Source organism: Macrobrachium nipponense, chromosome 39 (genome assembly GCF_015104395.2).
Source record: "Macrobrachium nipponense isolate FS-2020 chromosome 39, ASM1510439v2, whole genome shotgun sequence".
Lineage (NCBI taxonomy): Eukaryota > Metazoa > Arthropoda > Malacostraca > Decapoda > Palaemonidae > Macrobrachium > Macrobrachium nipponense.
This window is the reverse complement of record NC_061099.1, coordinates 38,214,136-38,236,198: the sequence shown is the minus strand read 5'-3', so window position 1 is coordinate 38,236,198 and position 22,063 is coordinate 38,214,136. Positions and strand designations below refer to the sequence as shown.

The window sequence follows — 22,063 nt, the reverse complement described above, 5'->3', positions numbered from 1 at the left end:
TAAATTAAATGTTCAACTGCTGTCATTTTTTCTATATTCTTCTTCTATTTTCATGGTGTGATTTATGCATTTTTTCCATATTTCAGAACTTATATTGTTAATTGCCTCCCTCGTAATGTCTTCAACAATTTTCATATTTTGGTTTGCATTTGAGTTGTTCCTCTTCACTTTTGCCTTTACCTGAGCCCATATGAGCTCGATGGGGTTGAACAGACAGTGGTAAGGTGGAAGCCGTAGCACTTTGTGTTCACGATGATTAGCTAACTCATCTATTTCGTACTGCTGTTTGTGCTGGTATCTCTTACAGATTTGGAGCAGTTCAATTTTGCTCAGAGAAGGATCACATGAGACTTCATTATTTTGCATCCATTCAGCTATTTGATTTTTTCTATTGCTGGTAACTGGAACTTTGTTTAAAATTTTGGAATGGTACGGTGCATTGTCCATAATAATCAGTAAATTTGGAGGAATATTTGGAAGCAGTTGATTTTCAAACCATTCCGTAAATCGTTGATGGTCCATTGAGTCGTGATAATCTCCCTTAGCGCCATTTTTTGCCCTGAACAAAAGCAAAGCACCTGGAACAAACCCCTTTTGACTTCCTGCATGAACTATTATAAATCTGGCTCCTCGTCCCTGATTTTAGTTTTGGTCCAGCTGAGCCATCTTTATCCGTCCAGCACCTTTCAACACTTACATTCTGGTTGACCCATGTGTCATCCAGGTATATTTCCACTCTGGGGTCACAACGTCTCTATTTTTCTTCATCTACCCATTAGGTACTTTGACGAGCAGCCACTATGTCAGCCCTCTCCATCAGGATTTTTCGACCGCTTTCCACTTTCTTGTACTTAAAACCCATTTGTCTCACTAGCTTGTATAAAGAAGAGCGGGATCCTTTAAAAGCAAGAGGAGGTTTCTTCAACATGACTAATAATTTCTCCAAAGGTTATGGCCAGTTTCCTCCCGCTCATAAAAGGCCAGCAACTCCATGCGAATGGAATCTTTATCAACAAAGTCGTCCACTTGACCCAGGACAGTGAGAGGTCGTGCAGTTGCGGTGGTGATGTTATTACTCCTATGGTGATGCGTTCATTTCTGCCTTTATCCGTCTGATAGTACGCTCACACACTCCAGTTGCTGTTGCAGTCTTCTTTATGACGTCTATAGCTGTCGTACAGGAACCTTCTTTAACAAAAAAGTCGTGGACATTCATGATGATGTTGCGTGTGTGACTGCTGTATTGATGTTCTGGGGGTTTTCCTTTTAGGAGAGGCAGTGAGTAGGTCGTCGAAATCATCATCAGCATCAACTTCTTCATCTGGCCCCACACTTCTCCCTGAAATATATGTATATATATAAATCTCTCTCTCTCTCTCTCTCTCTCTCTCTCTCTCTCTCTCTCTCTCTATATATATATATATATATATATATATATATATATATATGTGTGTGTGTGTGTGTGTGTGTGTGTGTGTGTGTGTATGTGTATGTGTGTGTGTGTGTGTATGTACGTGTATAGAATATGAGATCAAGTTCAGAATAAAACATTTGTTCTTGTACTTAAAATTTTCCTGAGAACGATGGCGCTTTCAGATTTTAGATAAAAATCGGTATAGAGGAGGAAATGATGGATTTGTATGAATATGTTGCATCTTGATTTATGTGGGTAGGCGGGGGAGCCGGGTGGAGTGTGCTGTTCCGTTCCCCTCTTTCCCTCCCTCCAGGAACGTAATGCAACTTATGCATATCACTCGATTGATAAAACATCTGTTCGCCACTTCATTTTTATGGGGAAGTATTCGTTTTTCATCTTTCATTCTCGAGACAATTTTCTAGCCACGACTATTAGGGTGGTAATCCCTTCATCAAAGGAGCCTTATATTTGTTTACATATTCATTTATTAATAACATTTAGCCTAGCACTGATACGTCTTTTTAACATAATTGTGATGCTAAATGAAAGGAGTAGCTTCAAATTTGTTTCAGTCAACTACGAGAAATGAGGAATTACCATAGAATCATGCAGCGGTAGCAGACACTTTTATGTAATAAAAAAAAAAAAACTTGATTGATTTTCCTTATAACTCGACTCGTCATAAAGATATTGTCAGCATTGTATGATTACCATCCTAATATTCTTGGCTGAAAAACGGTCTCGAGAAAGAATGATGAAAAAAGAATACTTCATTAAAATAAAGAGAATTGATGTTTTATCAATCAGGTGATTTGTGTGAATAAGTTGGACTACGGTCCAGGAGAGAGGGAGTGTGAGAGGGAGACCGAACAACACACTCCCCCCGCCTCCCCCCAAGGTCTCGCTCAACTGTAATTCGTTATCAAGATCCAACACTCTTGGGGTTCCAGCTTAAGTAATTCCACTATAATAACAGCAATGATATTGATGCCAGTGACTTTAACGAATAAGGTGACAGCTTGAAGTAAAAAGCAGTATAACCACAACTTCCTCCTTTCTAAATACGGTCAATGAAAAAATATTTCCACAAATTCCATTAAACAGATGCTAAACCAAGTTACGTCATATCGTATCTGGCTAAAACGCACTTTATAAAAATTAAAAGTATATACTGATATACTAACGTGTAATGAAGTAACAAGTAGCTCAGTAGCAGAGTAGGTGTGGTCCAATACAATTGACATCTTGCCGTAGCGAACAGCGAGAGAAGCAATTTTCCCGCCTCTGCGTCTGGCTGTTCCATTCGCCACCCCGAAAAGGCAGCTTGCTTTCAACAATAATGACAATGTCCTATTACGAATATTGACCGTGTAATTCGCATACAGTAAATTATTACATTGGCAAATGTACACCCAGATGTCCTTTTATTTGCCTAAAACTTACTCAGCGTAACTATTTAAAGCCCAGGACGCAGTGTTACCATACACAAACACCATAGGCGGATGGACAGATAAAGAAAGAAAGAAAAAAAAGTATAGCTAATAGAAACAAACTCTTGTTGCACTTTCTCCAGTTCATCACGCTTGTTGTCATCCGTCCAATCATTCTCATACAGTGCTCTATTGCTTATAGTTGAGACTGCAAACATTGCCGAATGGGGAAGTTTTTATGGTCGTAGTAGTGCTGGTAGTGTCGATTGCACAGACTTCAAAATTAATGGGACTCGCACACTTGCTAACTCATATGAGGGTGACAGTAGTGCTATGGGATGGATCATTATAGTCTGCATCACACACTACTTCACTGCTATTCTGGTGTTCCCGCTCGTCATCTGTTGTATCGCTATCAATAGGCCTATAAAAATCAGAATCATGTTTTCCTGTTACCTATATTTCCTGGACTCTTCTTTTTCACATCTGTGCATTCCTCTTTACCCTCACCTGTAATGACGCTGCTACATTGTCACCAAAACCTAGGCTTATTACCGCATAAGACTTGTAAGTTGTCAATATCACCATCAAATGAATAGACACTTCACGCAGAATAGCCTAGCTTCAATTGCACCTTAGCCTAGGCCTAGGGGGCACCATCAAAGGAATTTTCCTTATTTACACACTAATCCTGGGACGGCACGGCCAAACCGAACTCTTCATAGTTTCGACACTGCCTAAATTCATTGTAGCGGTAATGTCATTACTTGATTATTAATAACAACGACGATAACAGCAATAATATGTTCACTTACAAAGTAACTCTGCGGCCCGCGTGTTCATGTTCAGTCGCTGACGCTGATTGGCTTTCAGGCGACAATAACAAAAGCGCTAATTGGCTGGAGTCTCGCTGAGCGTAAAATATTAGACTCATTTAATGTTTTCCCTTACAACGGATCTCCAAAACATGTGCGTTGGTTAGCTGGCTCGCCATACGTCTTGCAACATGATTCTCTACGTCAAACATTCCTTAGAATGTCTTGCATTGAATTCAATTATCGATCTGAAACGGAGGACGGCGTATAATTTTTAATACCAGATTTTTCTCGAATGTTTGAGGAATGGTTGCATGTTCCAACCTGAATTTCTTTGTGAGTGGCGCCTCACAGGTTTCCCGAGTGAAGGACTGTGTGTGGTATTATTGATGGTACTACTGTTCACACTGGCATACATCAGTAAACGCACCATCAATAGTATCGTGAATTAAATTCATGGTACTATTGATGGTGCGTTTACTGGCTGACGTCACATCTTAGACGTTAATTAGGAGAATGTTGGCGCAATATAAAATCAGATATTTTCAAAATGGCTTTAAGAAGGAAAACATTCGTTTTTATTTTATCCTTTTTTTTCTTGAATTGCAGCCTCATTTTACAACAAATAAATTGTTGGAACTTCGATGAAGAAGCATTGTGCTTGAACGCTCGGGATTAACTTTATTATTGTACGGTGATGAACTAAACCTCTTCCTCATATTATCAAGAATAACGCGCTGTCAACTTTATCTTTATGACTTATAATCTTTATTATTATTCATTCCATTTATACATTTACCTTACGGGCTGTTTCGTGTTTTCCTATTTGAAACATAAGAGGTAAAAATTTCATGAAAAAAAAAACGGTTCCTATCTATTTTATTATAGTTGCATATATTAGAGATTTCATTATTAGTATCTTCCCAGCTAACCTATTCTTAGTCAGTGGAAAATGATTCTCGATAAGAATAAATTAAGCAGCGAAAATAATGACTAATACATCTCAAGCAACTCATGTTTACTATTTCAACTGATAGTACCTGCCTCATTTCTCTGTCAGAATTAGGCTTTGATTCATTTTATCGTAAACGTGCTAATACATAAATCAAAATGAATAGAGAAAGGGGGACAGAGTGATAATCCACGGGAACAGCAGTCAGTGGAAACACGATGAAAAGGATAGTGAGTTCTATGGATGTATGAAATGTATGAATGTATTTTAATGTCTTTCGTGAATGAAAGTGGCTTCATCAGGACCGAATAACTGACCGCCCCCAACTGCTGAGTGAAAAAATGATTTATAAAAATAACTTTTGAAAACGTGTATGAACAATTAGCTCTTTCTGTGTGTTTTTTACTACGCATGGAATTAAAAACTTTTTCATCAAAAAACGGCACTACAGGTGCTGCATGATCGTTGAAAAGAGAGAGAGAGAGAGAGAGAGAAGAGAGAGGTGGGGGGGAGACAGAGATAGAGAGAGAATGATAATTTTATCCTTATATTTAGAGAGAGAGAGAGAGTTAGGTGTGGGTGAGGGAGACGGAGACAGAGACAGAGACAGAATGATCATTTTATCCGTATATTTTCTTTACTATCGTCTGCTGGAAGGGCGTAGATGAGAGAAATCTGGAATTAAAAGATTCCCGATGATAAAGGGACCGTTGCCAAAAGGCCTAAATGTTTTGACATCATTAATTAGAACTTTGAAGAACAAGACGATCAAAAGATTTGGACTAATGGCGAGCAGATCATTAGACTTAATCCTTAATTTTGGCTGTGTAAAAGGGAGCCGGAGAGATTGGTGGCTGGGGTGAGGGGGAGACAGAAAGAGGGGGTGAAGGAGAGGAGATTAAACAGGAGGAGATACTGGAGGGGATATTTAGAAGCAATAAAAGACGTAAATGAAGGAAGGAAGACACTTTTGGCTATCTCCAGAATTCGCAGCCTCTGTGCAGATCTCGTAAGGACATACAGTTCAAAGGACCGTCTCCTTGTGCGAGTTCCTTGAATCTTAAAGCATTTGTGCTTTTACATTCACCAGATTCTACCACCATTATGATATATATGATAAAAACACACACACACATTTACATCAGGTAAATAACGCTATCTCGTTCCGATGTTCTGGACGCGGGTTCGAGTCCTTCCCGGGCGTCAGGATTCCTTCTTTAGAATCTTTTGACTTTGTAGTGAAACGATCATGATAAAATGTGAAGAAGTCGATAAGCTAAGAGGACTTTCTGGTTATTGTATATATACTTTATGTAAATATATAATAACAATATATACAAAAGTATATATTATATATACTATATAGTATATATACTATATATATATATGTGTGTGGGTGTGTGTGTGTGTGTGTGTGTGTGTGTATGAATAAACTTGATCACGAAGTATATAAAACGTGATGCTATGTATAAATAAAGGTTTTTTGCCACTAAGGAAAAAATGAAAAAAGCGAGATAGCCAAGTACTTTCGGTCCTGTTCGGACCCTTTACTGAGGTAAAAAAAGTTTGCCTCAGTAAAGGGTCCGAACAGGACCGAAAGTACTTGGCTATCTCGCTTTTTCATTTTTCCTTCGTGGCAAAAAACCTATTTATTATATATGTATAGTATATATATATATATATATATATATATATATATATAGAGAGAGAGAGAGAGAGAGAGAGAGAGAGAGAGAGAAAGATATACCAGATACATATACAACTACTAATCACAAAAGTTCCCTAACTTTCTTCACACTGTTTCGTTTTCTTATTACGACAATGTCTAAGATTCAAGTGAGTAACAGTTATACACACACACACACACACACACACACACACATATATATATATATATATATATATATATATATATATATATATATATATATATATATAAATATATATATTTGCCTCTTTTCAACTTTCAAAATATATTCCTTTTATATCACCCCGATAGATATTGCATTCCTGACCTAATTCGAGAGAAATGATTTCAGGATGCGGTGTGAATAATGAAGCGTCTATTGTTCCCTCCATGGCCAGCGGTTTTGATTTTGACAAATCCATGAGGCCTAGGGCTTTCTGGCGCAGGTTTAATAATTATCGTACGTCATTTTCCAACTTAATTTTCAACCTGACGTCCCAAGGGAATTATCAATCTCGCCGCGCGTGGCTGGGAAAAGACCGCAATTTTTATTATTATAATAATTTCTGATACTGCGTTATCACTCGTCGAAATTTGTCTCTAAAAATTCATCTGTTCTGCAACGGACGGATATTGCACAGACGTCTCAGAAGGATCAGTTGTATCTAACTTTCATAACATGCTCTTTTGGAAAATTTTATGGTTAGGAGATACTAATGAAATTAATTAATTCCCTAGTCTTTTGATAGCATACTATGATTACTTGATAATCTTATCAGAGATAAACTTTCATAAATGTAACAATGCTGATGGAAGGTATCGAGAAATTTATTCCATAAATAAATCGTTCTAGTTCCACTCGCCACTAGATAATTATTGATGAGAGACAGATCATACATTATTGGTAATGAATGTATTATATCTCTACTAATACTGATTATGCATACCCTATGCTCATTATTCATTCGATGAATTATCTGGATTTAGTACTGTACATTATAAATTTATTAGCATAGAGACTTTTAGAAAAAAAAGTCTTTACCAATAAAATTCTTACTTGTAGTTTCTAGCGAAAGTAGTCGATATGTATAATATTTTCGCGTTATTGTCTGTCCACCAATTCTAAATTAAACATATATATTTCCTTATCATGGCTACAACTTCTAGGGATATAAATCTTAAACGATAAGATTCTTATCTCTAGTTTCTAAGGAAAGTAAAGTCTATGATTAATAATTTAGTTTGTTAGTTGCCTGAACACTGAATTTATAGTGAACATATATTGAATTATCTTGTGACTATAGTTGGCAGACTCATTCTTCCGTGCTACAGGTTCAGCATCGTTTTCATTCTCCCGTTGTGGAAATGGTTGTCATTCTTATGCCATACGTTACAGTGTACGGTAAAAGTTTCCAGTTTGTATGTTGACGTTGGCCTCTATCTTCATTAGTGGTCACGCTTGGAGGTTTGTGGTCTGCCGCCCAAAAACTAGTTTTAGTAGACTTTAGTTTCTCTGAAGTTTAGTTAGCTCGAACTGAGTGAATCACGTTTTCTCTAACGTTTCGTTTTCATGAATACCAGAAAAATAAAAATCTTGAGTTAGACAGACGTTTCTCTCAGAGAGAGAGAGAGAGAGAGAGAGAGAGACTTATGCTTAGTCAATGCCGAATTTATTCTTACGGATTTTCTTAAATTTTATTTAAGAAAAGGCTATGATAAGAATTACAACAGCAATAACGAAGAATAACAAAGGTAATAAAAATAATGCTTTTTAAATTATAGAGTAAATTTATAATATCAGTCATTTTCATAATATTCTCAGCCTGTTTTATTCTGTGACGAATATGCCATTATTACATTAGTCTTAAGGTCTCTCTCTCTCTCTCTCTCTCTCTCTCTCTCTCTCTCTCTCTCTCTCTCTCTGAGAGAAACGTTTGTCTAAGTTATCGAAATTAAGTTTCACTTGGCCATTATTAAGTTGATGATACCTATTATTTATCAGTATTTTCCTTCAGAATGTTGAAGAGCATAAATTAAAAAAAAAAAAATAACAATTGCCATTTTTTAAAAATTCAATAGTGAATAATTTCTCTCTTAACTAAAGTATGATTTTTTTTTGTCTCTCCTGTAAATATATCAGAATATAGTAGGTTACAATCTGAGCAAAGAAAAGTATAGCTTTTCATATTCTTATTTTATAAAACAACCAAACATCAACAGTTGACTATTGATTTGCTAAAATATCAAAAGTAAGAAAAAAAAATCAGTAACTTTTATATGAAAAACTAGAAGTTAAATAGAAACTCAAAAGAACACTGCTTTTTGCTTTATGAAGTGAAAACAAGAAATTAATTTCCCACTGAGAATATTCTGTTTACAATTTCATTATTATTTATCTGAATCATATAGAATTATATCGAAGCAGTACATTTTCTACTAAGATAATTATATTCATACTTTTATTAATATGAAAATAAATAAAGAGATTCTGCTCTTATTCTTTCCATTTAAATGCTGAATGTTTGTTATACCATAAGCAATATTTCTATAAGTCAGGCTTTCCATATCTGTACTTCTCATATTTCTCAATAAATTGCAGATATCATGATTAGTTCAAACTTCAGTAATATAAATTGTTAAGATTCCTCTACAAAGGAAGGTCTCGATTCACTTTCACTTCCAGCTCCTCACTTTCACTTCCGGCTCCTCACTTTCACTTCCAGCTCCTCACTTTCACTTCGGGCTCCTCACTTTCACTTCCGCTCCTCACTTTCACTTCCGGCTCCTCACTTTCACTTCCGGCTCCTCACTTTCACTTCCGGCTCCTCACTTTCACTTCCGGCTCCTCACTTCCAGCTCCTACTTTCACTTCCGGCCTCACTTTCACTTCCAGCCCCCTCACTTTCTTCCGGCTCCTCCACTTTCCTTCCAAGCTTTCCTCCGGTCCGCCTTCCAGAGCAAGACATTACGTTAAGGAAGAGAAAAGAAAAAATTATGAACATTCTCACAAGGTCTCAAGTACATCAGCGACCGTTGTTGGTAGTCCCACCAAACTTCTGTGGACACAATAGTTAGTAAAAGTTGAAGACTTGAATTTTAGACGATACGCTTTCCTCCGCACACAATCATGGCTCTCTCTCTCTCTCTCTCTCTCTCTCTTCTCTCTCTCTCTCTCTCTCGGAAAGAGTACGGATGCTCGGACTTGGACTTGAGTTGAACAAAGTTGTGGAAATGCATTTCCTTAAAAGTTCTGACCACTTAATGTAATTAAGTCCATTGCTCGGGATAAAGTATAGGTTTTTGATTATGCGTGTTCACAGTTTAGTGATCATATATAGAACTGATACAGAAAGGAAATGTGTCCAAATGACGTATATTTGTAAAAAAAAAAAAAAAATAATAATAATAATGGGGGGGGGGGGCGGCTGGGGGGGCTGGGGGGTCTATCACAGTCCTCCAATTCAACTGGGTGGTATTTATTATTATTATTATTATTATTATTATTATTATTATTATTATTATTATTATTATTATTAACCGTAACTACTTGACATAATGCCAAGATATAATGTTATTAGGTTTCTAAATATTACTTTGAAGTTGTTTAAAGCCAAGACAGCATTTCAGTAATAAACAACATTATTATGTAACCAAATAGACCTCCCATAAATCAGAAATTATATATTACTCATGATGTAAAATGAACGAAAACGTCATTTTTTAAAAAACAAAGGGGAAAAAAAGTGGTATTTTGGGGACTGCAAATCAGCTGCCTATCTGTACCGGTAAAAATGTTGCAACGGAGCGGAGAAAATTCAATTTTTCTATGTCTACCATTGTCAGGGCACGAACGAGAGGGTACTTTTAGGAGCAATTTGGATAGGATGTATCAGCACAGGTATTTCCTACTCTATTTTTTCTTTTTTTTTGGTTTGGGTGGGTGGGGGGAGTGCGGTGGGGGCCGGTCTATTTTCATTCAAACTCATTTTTTACATTATTTGCTGCCATTGCTGTATTATTCTTTGCGTTAGGACAGGTATATCCTACATTTTTTGGGGGGTGGCTATTTCCAGTCAAACTGTGTTTTTATCATTATTATTATCATTATTCACTCTCATCACTGTATTATTCTTTGTTTTCCTGTATTAGAATAGGTGTTACCTACATTTTTTTTCTATTTTCATTCATAATATCTTTTAATTATTTTCTGGCATTATAGTATTGTCAGTAAACCTCAATTGTATTAGGACAGGTATTTCCTGCATTTTTTTCGCTATTTTATTCATACTGCTTTTTTTTTTTCTCTTTTTTTTTTTTTTTTTTTACTACTTACTGTCATTATTGCATTATTCGTTGGTTTGCAGACAAAGCTCAAGTGAATATTCCACAAGGTGGACCATTTTCGAATCTGAATTAGAATTCCTGTAATTCCCCCATAATTCATGTCGTGAAGAAGACCCGTCATTTTCTATATCAGTATCAGAAATTTACTTATTATAACTATCATAGATTACTCTTTTTGTTCCCAGATTGTTCAAATCATTATTTACTTCGTGTATTTAAACATGCCAGATGGTCAGCCTTTGCAATTATCATTTGTTACCGATAAATTTCTGAAACATGGCCATTTTTCCTTTTGTTCCAAATAATTTGCAAAAACTTTACATCAAACAGCGGAAAAAAAAAAAAAAATGCCTTTAATGACCATCATTTCTGTAATACCTTGGAAGGCCACCGTTTTTTTCAACAAATTCATTCGTTATCGAATATGAAAATATAGGAAGTTTTCATTCAACAAAAAAAAAATGTTTTTTTTTTCTTCGAATTTCGAGAACTATTTGCAAGATTCAAATGCAGGAATGAAAATTCTGTTCATCTGTGATCTATGAATATAAACATACCCTTGAATAGAGTTAAAAAAAAACGATGTGTAAAACATTGTTTCGTTTCACAACCTACAAAGATTCAACATTTTTATTGTCCTAGAATATTTTCCACCTTTTTACTTTTTAAGAAATAAAACTGAATTTCGCTCGTTTTTATACCTCGACGATAAAACATAATAGTTCCAGAGTCAATTGAATATATTTCTTCGTACAATTTATTTTACAAAGAAAAAAAAAGCCCTGATTTCTGCAGGTCAACATTTAGTATATTCCAATAACCCATTACTGTTTCTGAGAAGCTAAGGTACGCTATTGTTAAGTTTAAATACATAAATATAGCACTAAAGCTAACTTATAATCTAATAGTATCGTCTCAGGAAGAGCATAAAACTGATACCAAAAAAAAGAATTATGCTTCTAATAATTATATACTATTGTGCAAATAATAAAATCTTTGGTTACCTGAATGATTTCGACATAAATTTTCTTCATCAATAACAGTATATGGAACCCCAATGGCTGCAGGAATATCACCAAGCTGAATTGTTCCTATAGTAGATTCACATCAACCGTGCATTTGATGTCTAGGCCAGTACCTTACGACGCTCCTGATTGGCTGTTGATAGACCAATGACCGGGCTGGAAACTCTCAGTCTCTCGAGAGAGTTCACATGGGTAGGATCTATGTTCCACCTCTCCTGTGGGATACATCTTTCAAAAGTATCCCTCAGGAAAGGTGGAACATTCATCCTGCCCATGTGAACGCTCTCGAGAGACTGAGAGATTCCAGTCCTGTCACTGGCTTATCAACAGCTAATCAGGAGCGTCGTTAAGGGACTGGCCTAGACATCAAATGCACGGTTGATGTGAATCTACTATAACAATATATTCAGTGATCGTGTTGTATCGAAATGACGCTTGTTGAGGCACATATTCTTCATGGATTCTTGTAGGATTATTAATGCTAACCAGAGGGCTTGGTGAAGAGGTCCTAGAGGTCCTACAAGCTGACATCTATATCTTAAATATAGTTTTTGTTTTATCAGATAGGGTAGCAACTCAGACATATAAACCTTCTCACTTCTGAGTGATATATATATATATATATATATATATATTATATATATATATATATATATATATAAAATGACACTCTAAAGTGAATAACAGCCATATATTAGATTTTTTCATATATAGATAATAAGGGATAATTGTAAAATTTATGTTATAAGGTATAAGCAACTTAATAAACAAAAAGAGAACTTTATGATAGTTATCATAACTGCACATATTATACGGGTAAAGAATATATATATATATATATATATGTATATATATATATATACTTATATATATGTATGTATGTATGTATATATACTATATTCTACTTTATATATATATATATATATATATATATAATATATATATATATATATATATATATATGTGTGTGGTGTGTGTGTGTGTGTGTGTGTGTCCAATGTAGCACGAAGGAACACGTACTTGAGAAGAATGTCCGTGGATTTAAGGATACACACACACACACACACACACATATATATCTATATATATATATATATATATATATATATATATATATATATATATATATATATACGTACGTACATACATATATGTTAAAATCATATTTGTGTAAAGCAAATATTTTTGTCAAGTAGTAAAAAAAAAAAATAGTCTTAGACACACTGATACTAGATATTCACAATCAAATAAATGAAACGGGGTACGACCATATATCCATTATTTGTAGTGAAATACACAGTTGAATGAATTATCAAAAATCATTGTGTTGCTAATGGGATTGCGTTTTCATTTGTGGTGGAGAGAGATGGAGCCTCTATGGTACTGTAAATATAAAAACCCTTCAGCGTGAAAACCAACAGCAACTAATTATTATAAAAACCTGTTTGATCAATGGATAATGCAAATTAATTTTATATTTATCAATTGATCTATGTAGGATGGATAATACAAATTAATTGTCACGATTGCAAATTATACAGTGCTAGAATGGATTTATCAATTGATCTCTGTAGAGCTCATCAGGTTAAAATATGCAATCTCTACCTAGCCTTTGATTTTATTGCAATATTTCTATAAACTATACCCGACAATACGATGAAATGAACAATAACGAATCTAAATTACAGCTGATAACGTTATTTGCTCGTATAAGAATATTAGCCGAAATGACACATAAAAGGATGTTGGCCTAACTTCATATCCGTATTTGACATTTTATAGTTCATCCCCTGAGTTTGAACACGAGCGAGGTCATATCATCATTTTTGAATTATATTTATAAATAAATAGGTCACACATGACATGCACTTTCACTATTAACATACACTGACATCAACATTTTTTAATGATGTTTATAAAATAGTTCACACAAGAAAAGACGTGCACTTTCACTAACATACACTGACATAACCAGTATTCAGTATTCGCAATAATCGTCATCGACTCCCATATAGGAAAGTATTCATCCCCGCCCCGATACCGTTCAAATCCCGATTAAATTTAGGCAGTAGGGATCATTGGAACCCATAGGAGGAGATTGCCCATCGAGGAGTGGAGACCGTGCAAGTTCCAACTGTCAGTAGAAGGAAACGTTTAATGTTCAGCAACAGAGTCCTGAAACGAGGCTATATCTACCCGAAAGGAAATTGGATGTCAGCAGCGCTAGGCGAGTTTGCTCAGAGAGGAGGCTCTCTCTCTCTCTCTCTCTTCTCTCTCTCTCTCTCTCTCTCTCTTTCTGAAGTTGTTGTTGCTGTGCGTAGTATAATTCTCTCCCTACAGTAAGCGAGGATTCACGCTTGCATGAATGCACAAGTCTGAAAAGAGTTTGCTTTTCTCACTGCATTTAATAGAAAGCTGTAATTTAAGAACAATATGACAAACTTTTTTGTCTGCTCTATTCTGATCAGTATGTGTGGCTAAATTTCCTCCGTTATACGTGGCGGTATCTCTTTATTTAAACATTAAGATGTACGTAACAATTTTGCTCGTTTACGTGCAATTAAAAATATCCAGAATAAGAGCTCTCTCTCTCTCTCTCTCTCTCTCTCTCTGAGAGAGACGTCTGTGTGTGTGGCCGATCTCTATTTGCTATTTTGCCTCCTTGTTAGACAATCCCTGCGATCCTTATGTGTAAAATTCAGAGCGATCTTCTCGCTAAAAAGGACGAGAATCCTGTTGTGTTAGGAATCGTGACCGGGCGCAACGATGAAAGACCTCTTGACACTCAATATCAGTCGAAATCTCTGCTTCTTCTGAGTACTATATCCGTCGGTCCGTCATCCATTGCTTGTTCTTTGATGTATTCGACGTGATCTTTAACTGGAGTAGTCGTGGAGTTCGTTAATCAGAGATCCGTTGCGTCATCGGCTTTCCAGCGAAGTCATTTAGATCTTAAATACTGTCCTTCCATCCACTAGGGAATTCATTCTTTCTCGCGTCGGTTATTGGTCCTGTTATCGCCAATATTGGCAGCAAATGAAACACCGCTGCCAACAACTGGTATCTGGAAATCGGCGATTCCTGGTGTGGCACTATTTTCAAGAAGTTTTTAAGAGTTTCTGGAACGTACCCTGAGTTTGGACCCCTTGATCGGTATGACTGTATCTTTTGTCTTTATCAGTGATGTAACCATCGTCATTTAGTTTGATAACTTGGTTTTAGTGTCATCACATGATTGTTTGTTAATGGGTAAGTTTCTTACGTCCAGATATTCTGGAGTTTTCTCGTATATTACGTATATTATATATATATATATATATATATATATATATATATATATATATATCTAAGTCTTATCGCTTGGCGATAGACTTTTTGTGTTCTCCTTACGACTGTCATTCGTAAGTATTTTTTGGTTCCTCTTATCTCCCTTGGATATCTTAGTAGAGAGGTTCTTTCTTGACTAGAGGAGATGATTTCAAACAGGCAAGTTGAACAAGATAAACAACTTATTCTGTAACTCCATACTAGGAGATGCAGCTCGGTCGGAAGACCGATATGTTTGATCGTTGGCGTGGAACTGCCATTCTAAAGCATCGCGTCGATAGCGGAACATTAGCTATCTCAGCAATTCATATAAAAAAACATACGTAGTCCGCCGGCTCGGAAGTTACAAGTTTCCGGCGTAGGTTAACAGGTCAACCGCTTCCCATGGAAGTTGTTGTGCAAAGTTATCATAAAACATAAAAATGTTGACAAAGCTTAGAGCTAGATCAGGCTACTGCAGACAGCGCATAGCGTAATCTAGGTCTGCTTTGGTCACGTAGAACCCTCCTAATGCCATGACCCCAGGTCATTGGTTTATATTTACAGATCTTGTAAATCTAATATATATGTAATTATTACATTAGGCTCGGACTGCTACCTATTCAAGCCTTGAATAACAAAAAAAATTACTTTAAACATTGTTCATAGGAGCGTGCTCGTAACATACGTCTAGGTATAACATAATAAGTGATTAAATGCATAAAAAGGTTCTGTTACATACCCTTGTTGACATTTATTCATAAACAAAGATAAATGCATGGAAAATATAGATCCATGTTTGGTAATACTAATGATTAGGTACCCAAATAATAATAAAAAGGTAAAATCAAAACATGTATACATGATTAATATGATAACAGGTAACCTGATTAAGAATAATGGTTACTAAATAATGATTATAGCATGATCATGGATAATTGTTAAAGAGTACTTGACACTCTTTGTAATAGATAAATATAATTGTACAATGGTATAATAGTATAACTATGGAAATCTGCAGAAAAGCAATATATAGGGCTGATATTTTATTAGGTGCCCGAAAAATACCTTTAGGAATATATTAATGTATAATATTGGGCTATAATGCTTTATTAGGGCGCCCTGGAGATACTTTAACTGTTCAAATGCAAAGGCGTGGAGTCATTTTTGCCAGCATACGGACCGCTTTTCACACAACACAATTCCAGACAATTCCCTAGGCACGAAACTGAAGTGGCCAGGTTCAGGCGGCCCTAAACGCAAACGACTTGAGTTTAAACGGGTACGTCATCTAGACGGGCCAGTACGTTCCCTTGGAGATCCTCTGTTTACGCCTCAGCCTACGCCAAGCAAAGATGTTGACGGCGATAACCAATATGGCCGTCACGCTGAACACGGCTAGCAGAATGTAGTAGCGAAGATTTTCTCCACCTGCATAAGTCGATGACGCGTGGGTCATCTCAGCCAGTTGCGTCAGACGATGAGCTACTCGCGCGTTGTATGGGAGAGTTAGTGATGGGTGACTGATTGTGGAAGCCCCACGTGTAGTTCGCGAAATACGCTTCTCACGTATTATCGTGTTGACCCTCTGACGGTATAGTTTGTAGATGTCCCGTACAACCATCGGCTGCTACGAAGATAGGGGCATGGGCGGTGGTACTGTCCGGACACACGACGTCGAATCCGGCCTTATCATAACGGATCCAGGAACGATATTCATCCTGTAATTGAATTTATTACCGTAAAAGGGATAAAGTTCCCCAGACAACCTTCGCTTGTATGAGAGAGAGAGCCGTTTAGCACTATGTCTAACTCACATGAATCCGTTGATATAGGATAGAATTCAAAAGAGTCAGCTGTACAAATTTTATTATTCATGGCTTCTGAACAGTGAGTGAGTTTATCTAAGTCTTTAATGATTGTAAATGATTTCTTATCAGAAGAAATCAGTACATGCCCCGTTAAATTGGATATTACTGGATTTGAGTTATTCGTCATAAAAGTAGGAAACGGTGCTATTTTGTATGATGCCAAGCATCGGAAGAATCAAAAGGAATTGTGATCATAATTCTATAATTTTCAACGCTGACTGATATTAGGCTATAATAGAATTCTACTTTATGGGCATCTAATAAAGGAATATAACCTAGCTTCTCCCGTCCGTTTTCCAAAGTTAACGTCAGATCTTTAATAGGCATGAGGTGAGGAGATTAACACACCCTTTGTTGCTAACGTAATTGCTTCTACGTAATCTTTTTGACTTTTCAATAAAATGTGATATTTTCACACGGATATGATCTATTTTCGAACTATAGTAAGCTATAGTAGCCAGCAAATGTTGAACTTCCATGACCTGATCGATATTATTTAAATGTTCATTAACGATATTCATTATTTGATTGATCGAAGATAACTGGCTGCGAAGTTCAGATAAGGCCAGTTCTGTTTTGTGTTGCAAAAACTCAATTCTTTATTTTGATTATTTATCTTGAGGCGATTTGAGATTCCTAAGCCTAGATTCGCAACTGATCCTAAGATGTTTAGTCCAGCTAGAATAAGCGGGTTGCGGCGTTCAAGAGTATTGTGCCGCACAGACCACATCAGCAGGTCACGAGCGAGTTCTTCTGCCTCGGCGGTTTTATTTTGTATGTCATAAGACAACATTTCCGCGACGCTTAGTGTTTGAGCTAGCGAAATCCCTGAGTAAGCATGAAAATTACGTTTCGTGCATTTCCTTAAGGGAAATACCAAACCTCATCAGGTCATTCTTTAAGTTAAGGACGTCATCTTCAGGCAAGAAAATAGCATGCATATCTACTTCGATAACAATATTACTTGACACGATGAATACATCATCGATTCTCCTCGATAATCGAGCCATGATTAAATTCTATTTCTTTCGTCCTAGTGCTCTTTCCATACAACAAAGATGTCTGAATACACAATATCACTCCTAACAATAACAGATTCATTTTGAAACCTGCAATGAGGTAAAAACATATGTAATAACTCGCGTTAAAGAATAGGTTTACATACAATATGATTAATAGATATATATATATATAAATTATTATACAAGTTTCATAAATACAACCATTTTTTTCCTCACTCCATCTACCTTTCTTTAGATTCTGATATGTGCCAATGGGACTATTCTCACATCAGTGGGTTTGGATACATTTTGAACCCATAACTCTATTGGCCGTTAAATTTTCTAAAATGTTAAACGGGCCTTCAAACTTAGGTGTCAGTTTATAATTTAAACCTTTACGTACGTATACTTGTATGTATACCTGATCGCCCACGGCATATGTTCTAGTTGGCTTAGCTATTTTATCATGATTTTTTTTCATTATGATCTGTGCTTCTTCTAAATTCTTACGAATTATATTATATCGACTTATGCTTGCATCCATAACATCCTTTAGAGGATTTGATAAATTAGTTGTAGGCTTTAAGATGTGGAAAGGCGTTCGGGCCGGGATACCGTACAGTGCCTCGTGCGGTGTCATTTTAATAGACACATGATACGAGTGATTAAGTGTTGCTTAGTACCGCAGGTATGGCAAATGTCCCCAGTTGGGATCTGCCCCCCCTAAGGTGACCCTTAAAACATGTTTAAAACCTTACGATTTGCCCTTTACCCTAGCCCATTAGACTCTGGGTGATAGATCATGGTATTGATTTTCTTTATACAAAGGAATTCGCACAAGGAGTTAAGGAAATGATTATTGAACTCCCCGCCGAGTCTGAGATAATGATGTGTGGAATTCCATGTTTACAAATGTAGCACTCGTAAAACTTCCTAGCGCACTCGACCGCGGTTTTTGTTTTAAGCGCTATCAGTTCTGTATATCGAGTCAAAGCGTCTATAATTACTAGGAGCTTATTTCCTCTGTCTGACTCGTAAAATCCTGTTAATAAATCTAAATGTACTCTTTCAAAGGGTTTGAGTTGGCACGGGTAGGCCCCTAGGCTGACAGGTGTCTTTCGTGTGCCCTTTGTATTCTTGACAAGTGCGACAATTTGCTATGTGCTTTTTTATATCTGTAAGCATCGTATGCCAATAAAATAAGGATTTGGCTTTCTGTGACATCAAGTATAACCCGGGTGTCCGTGCAGTGGATTTTCATGCAACCACTTAAGACAGTGGGTATGAGTGAGATAGGCACCACCACCTGGTTGTTATTCAACTGCGGTGTGTTGCGGGTTTTCCTCGTCACGGATCTACACAGGATATTGTCCTGTAGGATATAATTCTGCTGCTTATACTTTAGGTATCTTTTTCCTTCGGATTTCCGTTTAACGCAATGATGATTTTTCTATTTGCGGATCTTTTCTTTGTTCCGTCTGTAATAGTTCAGCACTCCAGCCCCGATCTTCCTGTTCAGATATAGTTTTAACAACGGGCGTGGAGGTTGAGATATCTATTATTCAGCTAAATAATGGCTCGGTACAAGATGAAGAGGGGTTGCGTGATAATGCGTCAGCAATGATATTTGCTTTTTCCCAGGTAAATACCCGATCCTCGCGCCAAAGTCCTGAATGATCATGTGCCACCGAGTTCACTTGGGGCTGTGACTAAAGCCTTTAAAAAAAAAAAAAAAGAAGTCGGTTAGGGGCTTATGATCAGTGAGAACCTTGACGGGATAACCGTATATTATGAATTTAAAATGCACGAGTGAATTAACAATAGCGGAGCCCTTCCTTGTCTTATTTACTGCATATTTTACTTTCGGAAGGTCTCAGTTTACGCGAATAAAAAGCTATAGGGAAAAAAACTGTTTATCATATTGTTGAAGCAATACCCCACCTACTCCTAGGTCTGAGGCGTCTGTTGCTATGAAAAATTCCTTACCGAAGTCAGGAAATTTCAAGATAGGAGAACTACACAGTTCATCTTTCAATTTATCGAACGCCTCTTGATGAATTTCAGACCATACGAAATCTACGCCCTTTTTATAAGATCGGTTAGGGGCGCGGCTATGATTGAGTAGTTGCGGATGAAGCGGCGATAGTATCCGCTGCATCCTAAAAATTGCTGTATTCCCTTGACGTTAGTAGGTATCGGAAAGTTACGGATAGCCGACACCTTATCGTGGACGACTTTAAGACCTTCACTAGAAACCGTGAAACCTAGATAGACTAGTTCTGTTTTAAAAAATTTCACACTTACTTATCTTTACCCTTAAAATTATGCTGTCTTAATCTTTGTAACACTAACTCCAATTTACGTAAATGTTCTTCTAATGTGTTGGAAAAGATTACTAAGTCATCCATGTAGGCATGGTAGGATATCTCCCAACAAGTCTCCAAACACGATGTTTATCATACGAGTAAAAGTTATAGGAGCACAACGTAAACCAAAAGGCATACGCAAAAATTCATAATGTCCCCTGGCTGTGCTGAAGGCAGTGTATGGGATACTCTCTTGTTCCAACGGAATCTGATGAAATCCTTTTAGTAAGTCTAGGCTTGTGAAATATTTATTCTGGCCTAGTAAGGATAGGATATCATCGGTACATGGTTACTGGGAATCTGTCAGGGATTGTTTCTTCATTTGTTAAACGACGAAAATCTACGCATATCCGCCAAGTTCGATCTTTTTTCGTCTACTACTATTAACGGAAAATTATAAGGCTGTTTGATTTCCTAATGACTCCTTCTTTTAACATTTTACCTACTTTCCTCTGTTATCTCATTCTGAAATTTCATAGGAAGTCGGTACGAAGGTACATAGATTACTTTCTGTTTGTCCTTGAGCCTTATTTGATGCTCGATGACATCCGTTTTTCCTAAGGTTCCATCCGTAGTGGAAAAAACATCATGATATTTAGTTAACAGATTCAAAAATTTCTGCTGAATTTCTTCTTCTTGAATGTCCTTATTGATTTGTTCTTTATAGATTGCAAAAGGGGTTCATCCGCGACTGATTGAGCGTGATTTATCTCAGCTACGGTAAGAATGCGATGTTTATCAAACTTCGGCATCCAAGATATGTGAGTTTTCCTTTGTGGATTACTAAAGTGGTATTCAAAATGATTACAGACTTCGATGTTACATTGTTGTTGTGAGACCGAATGTATAAACGGCTTGTGTGACGGAAATCCGTGTGTTTCAGAGTTTCGGAAAGGATTAATGTTTCAGATCCTGGCAAGGTTCTCTTTACACGCACTAATATATTTGAAGTTACGTTAGGCTCGAGAGTTTGCGTGCAAGCTGATATTACGGGTGAGCGAGAGTTCTGTTGGGTTGCCTGTATTATTTCTTGGTTTATGAGACAGGTGATTGGTTCCGTAATGTAAGTGACAACAAACCTCTGTCTGTCTCTTTATTATCTAAAACTGATTTTAGGGATTATTAAGAAACCTATAGAATTTCCCTTTTGTATACACGCCGTGTTTTGCAGGTGCTAAAGATATTTTAGTGCCCATAGACGGGTATCCGATAATTACTGCGGGATACATTATTGTTTTGTACAACGACAAAGGTATCAGCAAACGTGCGCTTACCGACCTTGGTACTGTACATGAGTTACGCCCACAACATTTAATTCATTATTCCCAATGCCTGAGAGCCTTATTCCGGACTTTCTATAGGGAAATTTGAAAAGAGTAAATGATGAGTCCTTAAATTCATTATATTACGTGGACTACCAGAATCAAAGAACAAAGTGAATGACTTATGGTCCAAATTTTACTGCATGTAAGGTTGGTCGCAACTCGTTTTGACTAATAATTGCATGAATTTGTTGCAAATCTACGGGTACCTGCACAGATTTTTTTGATTCGGCCGTGTGTTTCATAGGAAAATCAATTGTCTCACAATGATCTGATAAATGATTAAACTGATTATTTGATAACAAAAGATGTTGAATATTGATGACCCAACAATCGCCCTTCTCCCCCCTTGGAGTGAACTACGTGGTATTTGTTTTGTTTATCACACCCTGAAAATTCGCTTGCCCTTGCGAGTTCTGGCTAGACGGCCCAGGAACAGAGGTACCTGAAGCACGATTGTTTGTTTCTGCTGTTGTGCAGAATTTCCTTTCCGTTGGTGTTTCTTCTTATAGTACTGAGGACCCTTC

At 36.7% G+C, this 22,063-nt stretch overlaps 1 protein-coding gene across 1 annotated transcript in view; it reads right to left on the bottom strand.

Moving 5' to 3' along the window:
* LOC135210555 (uncharacterized) overlaps positions 1-3,712 on the bottom strand; it is a 118,642-nt gene extending 114,930 nt beyond the window's left edge. Inside the window, exon 1 of the mRNA XM_064243417.1 lies at positions 3,663-3,712. Within this exon, the coding sequence (XP_064099487.1) occupies positions 3,663-3,690 (28 nt within the window). The 5' untranslated portion in view covers positions 3,691-3,712. The remainder of the gene's footprint in view (positions 1-3,662) is intronic.
* Between the last annotated feature and the right edge of the window lie 18,351 nt (positions 3,713-22,063).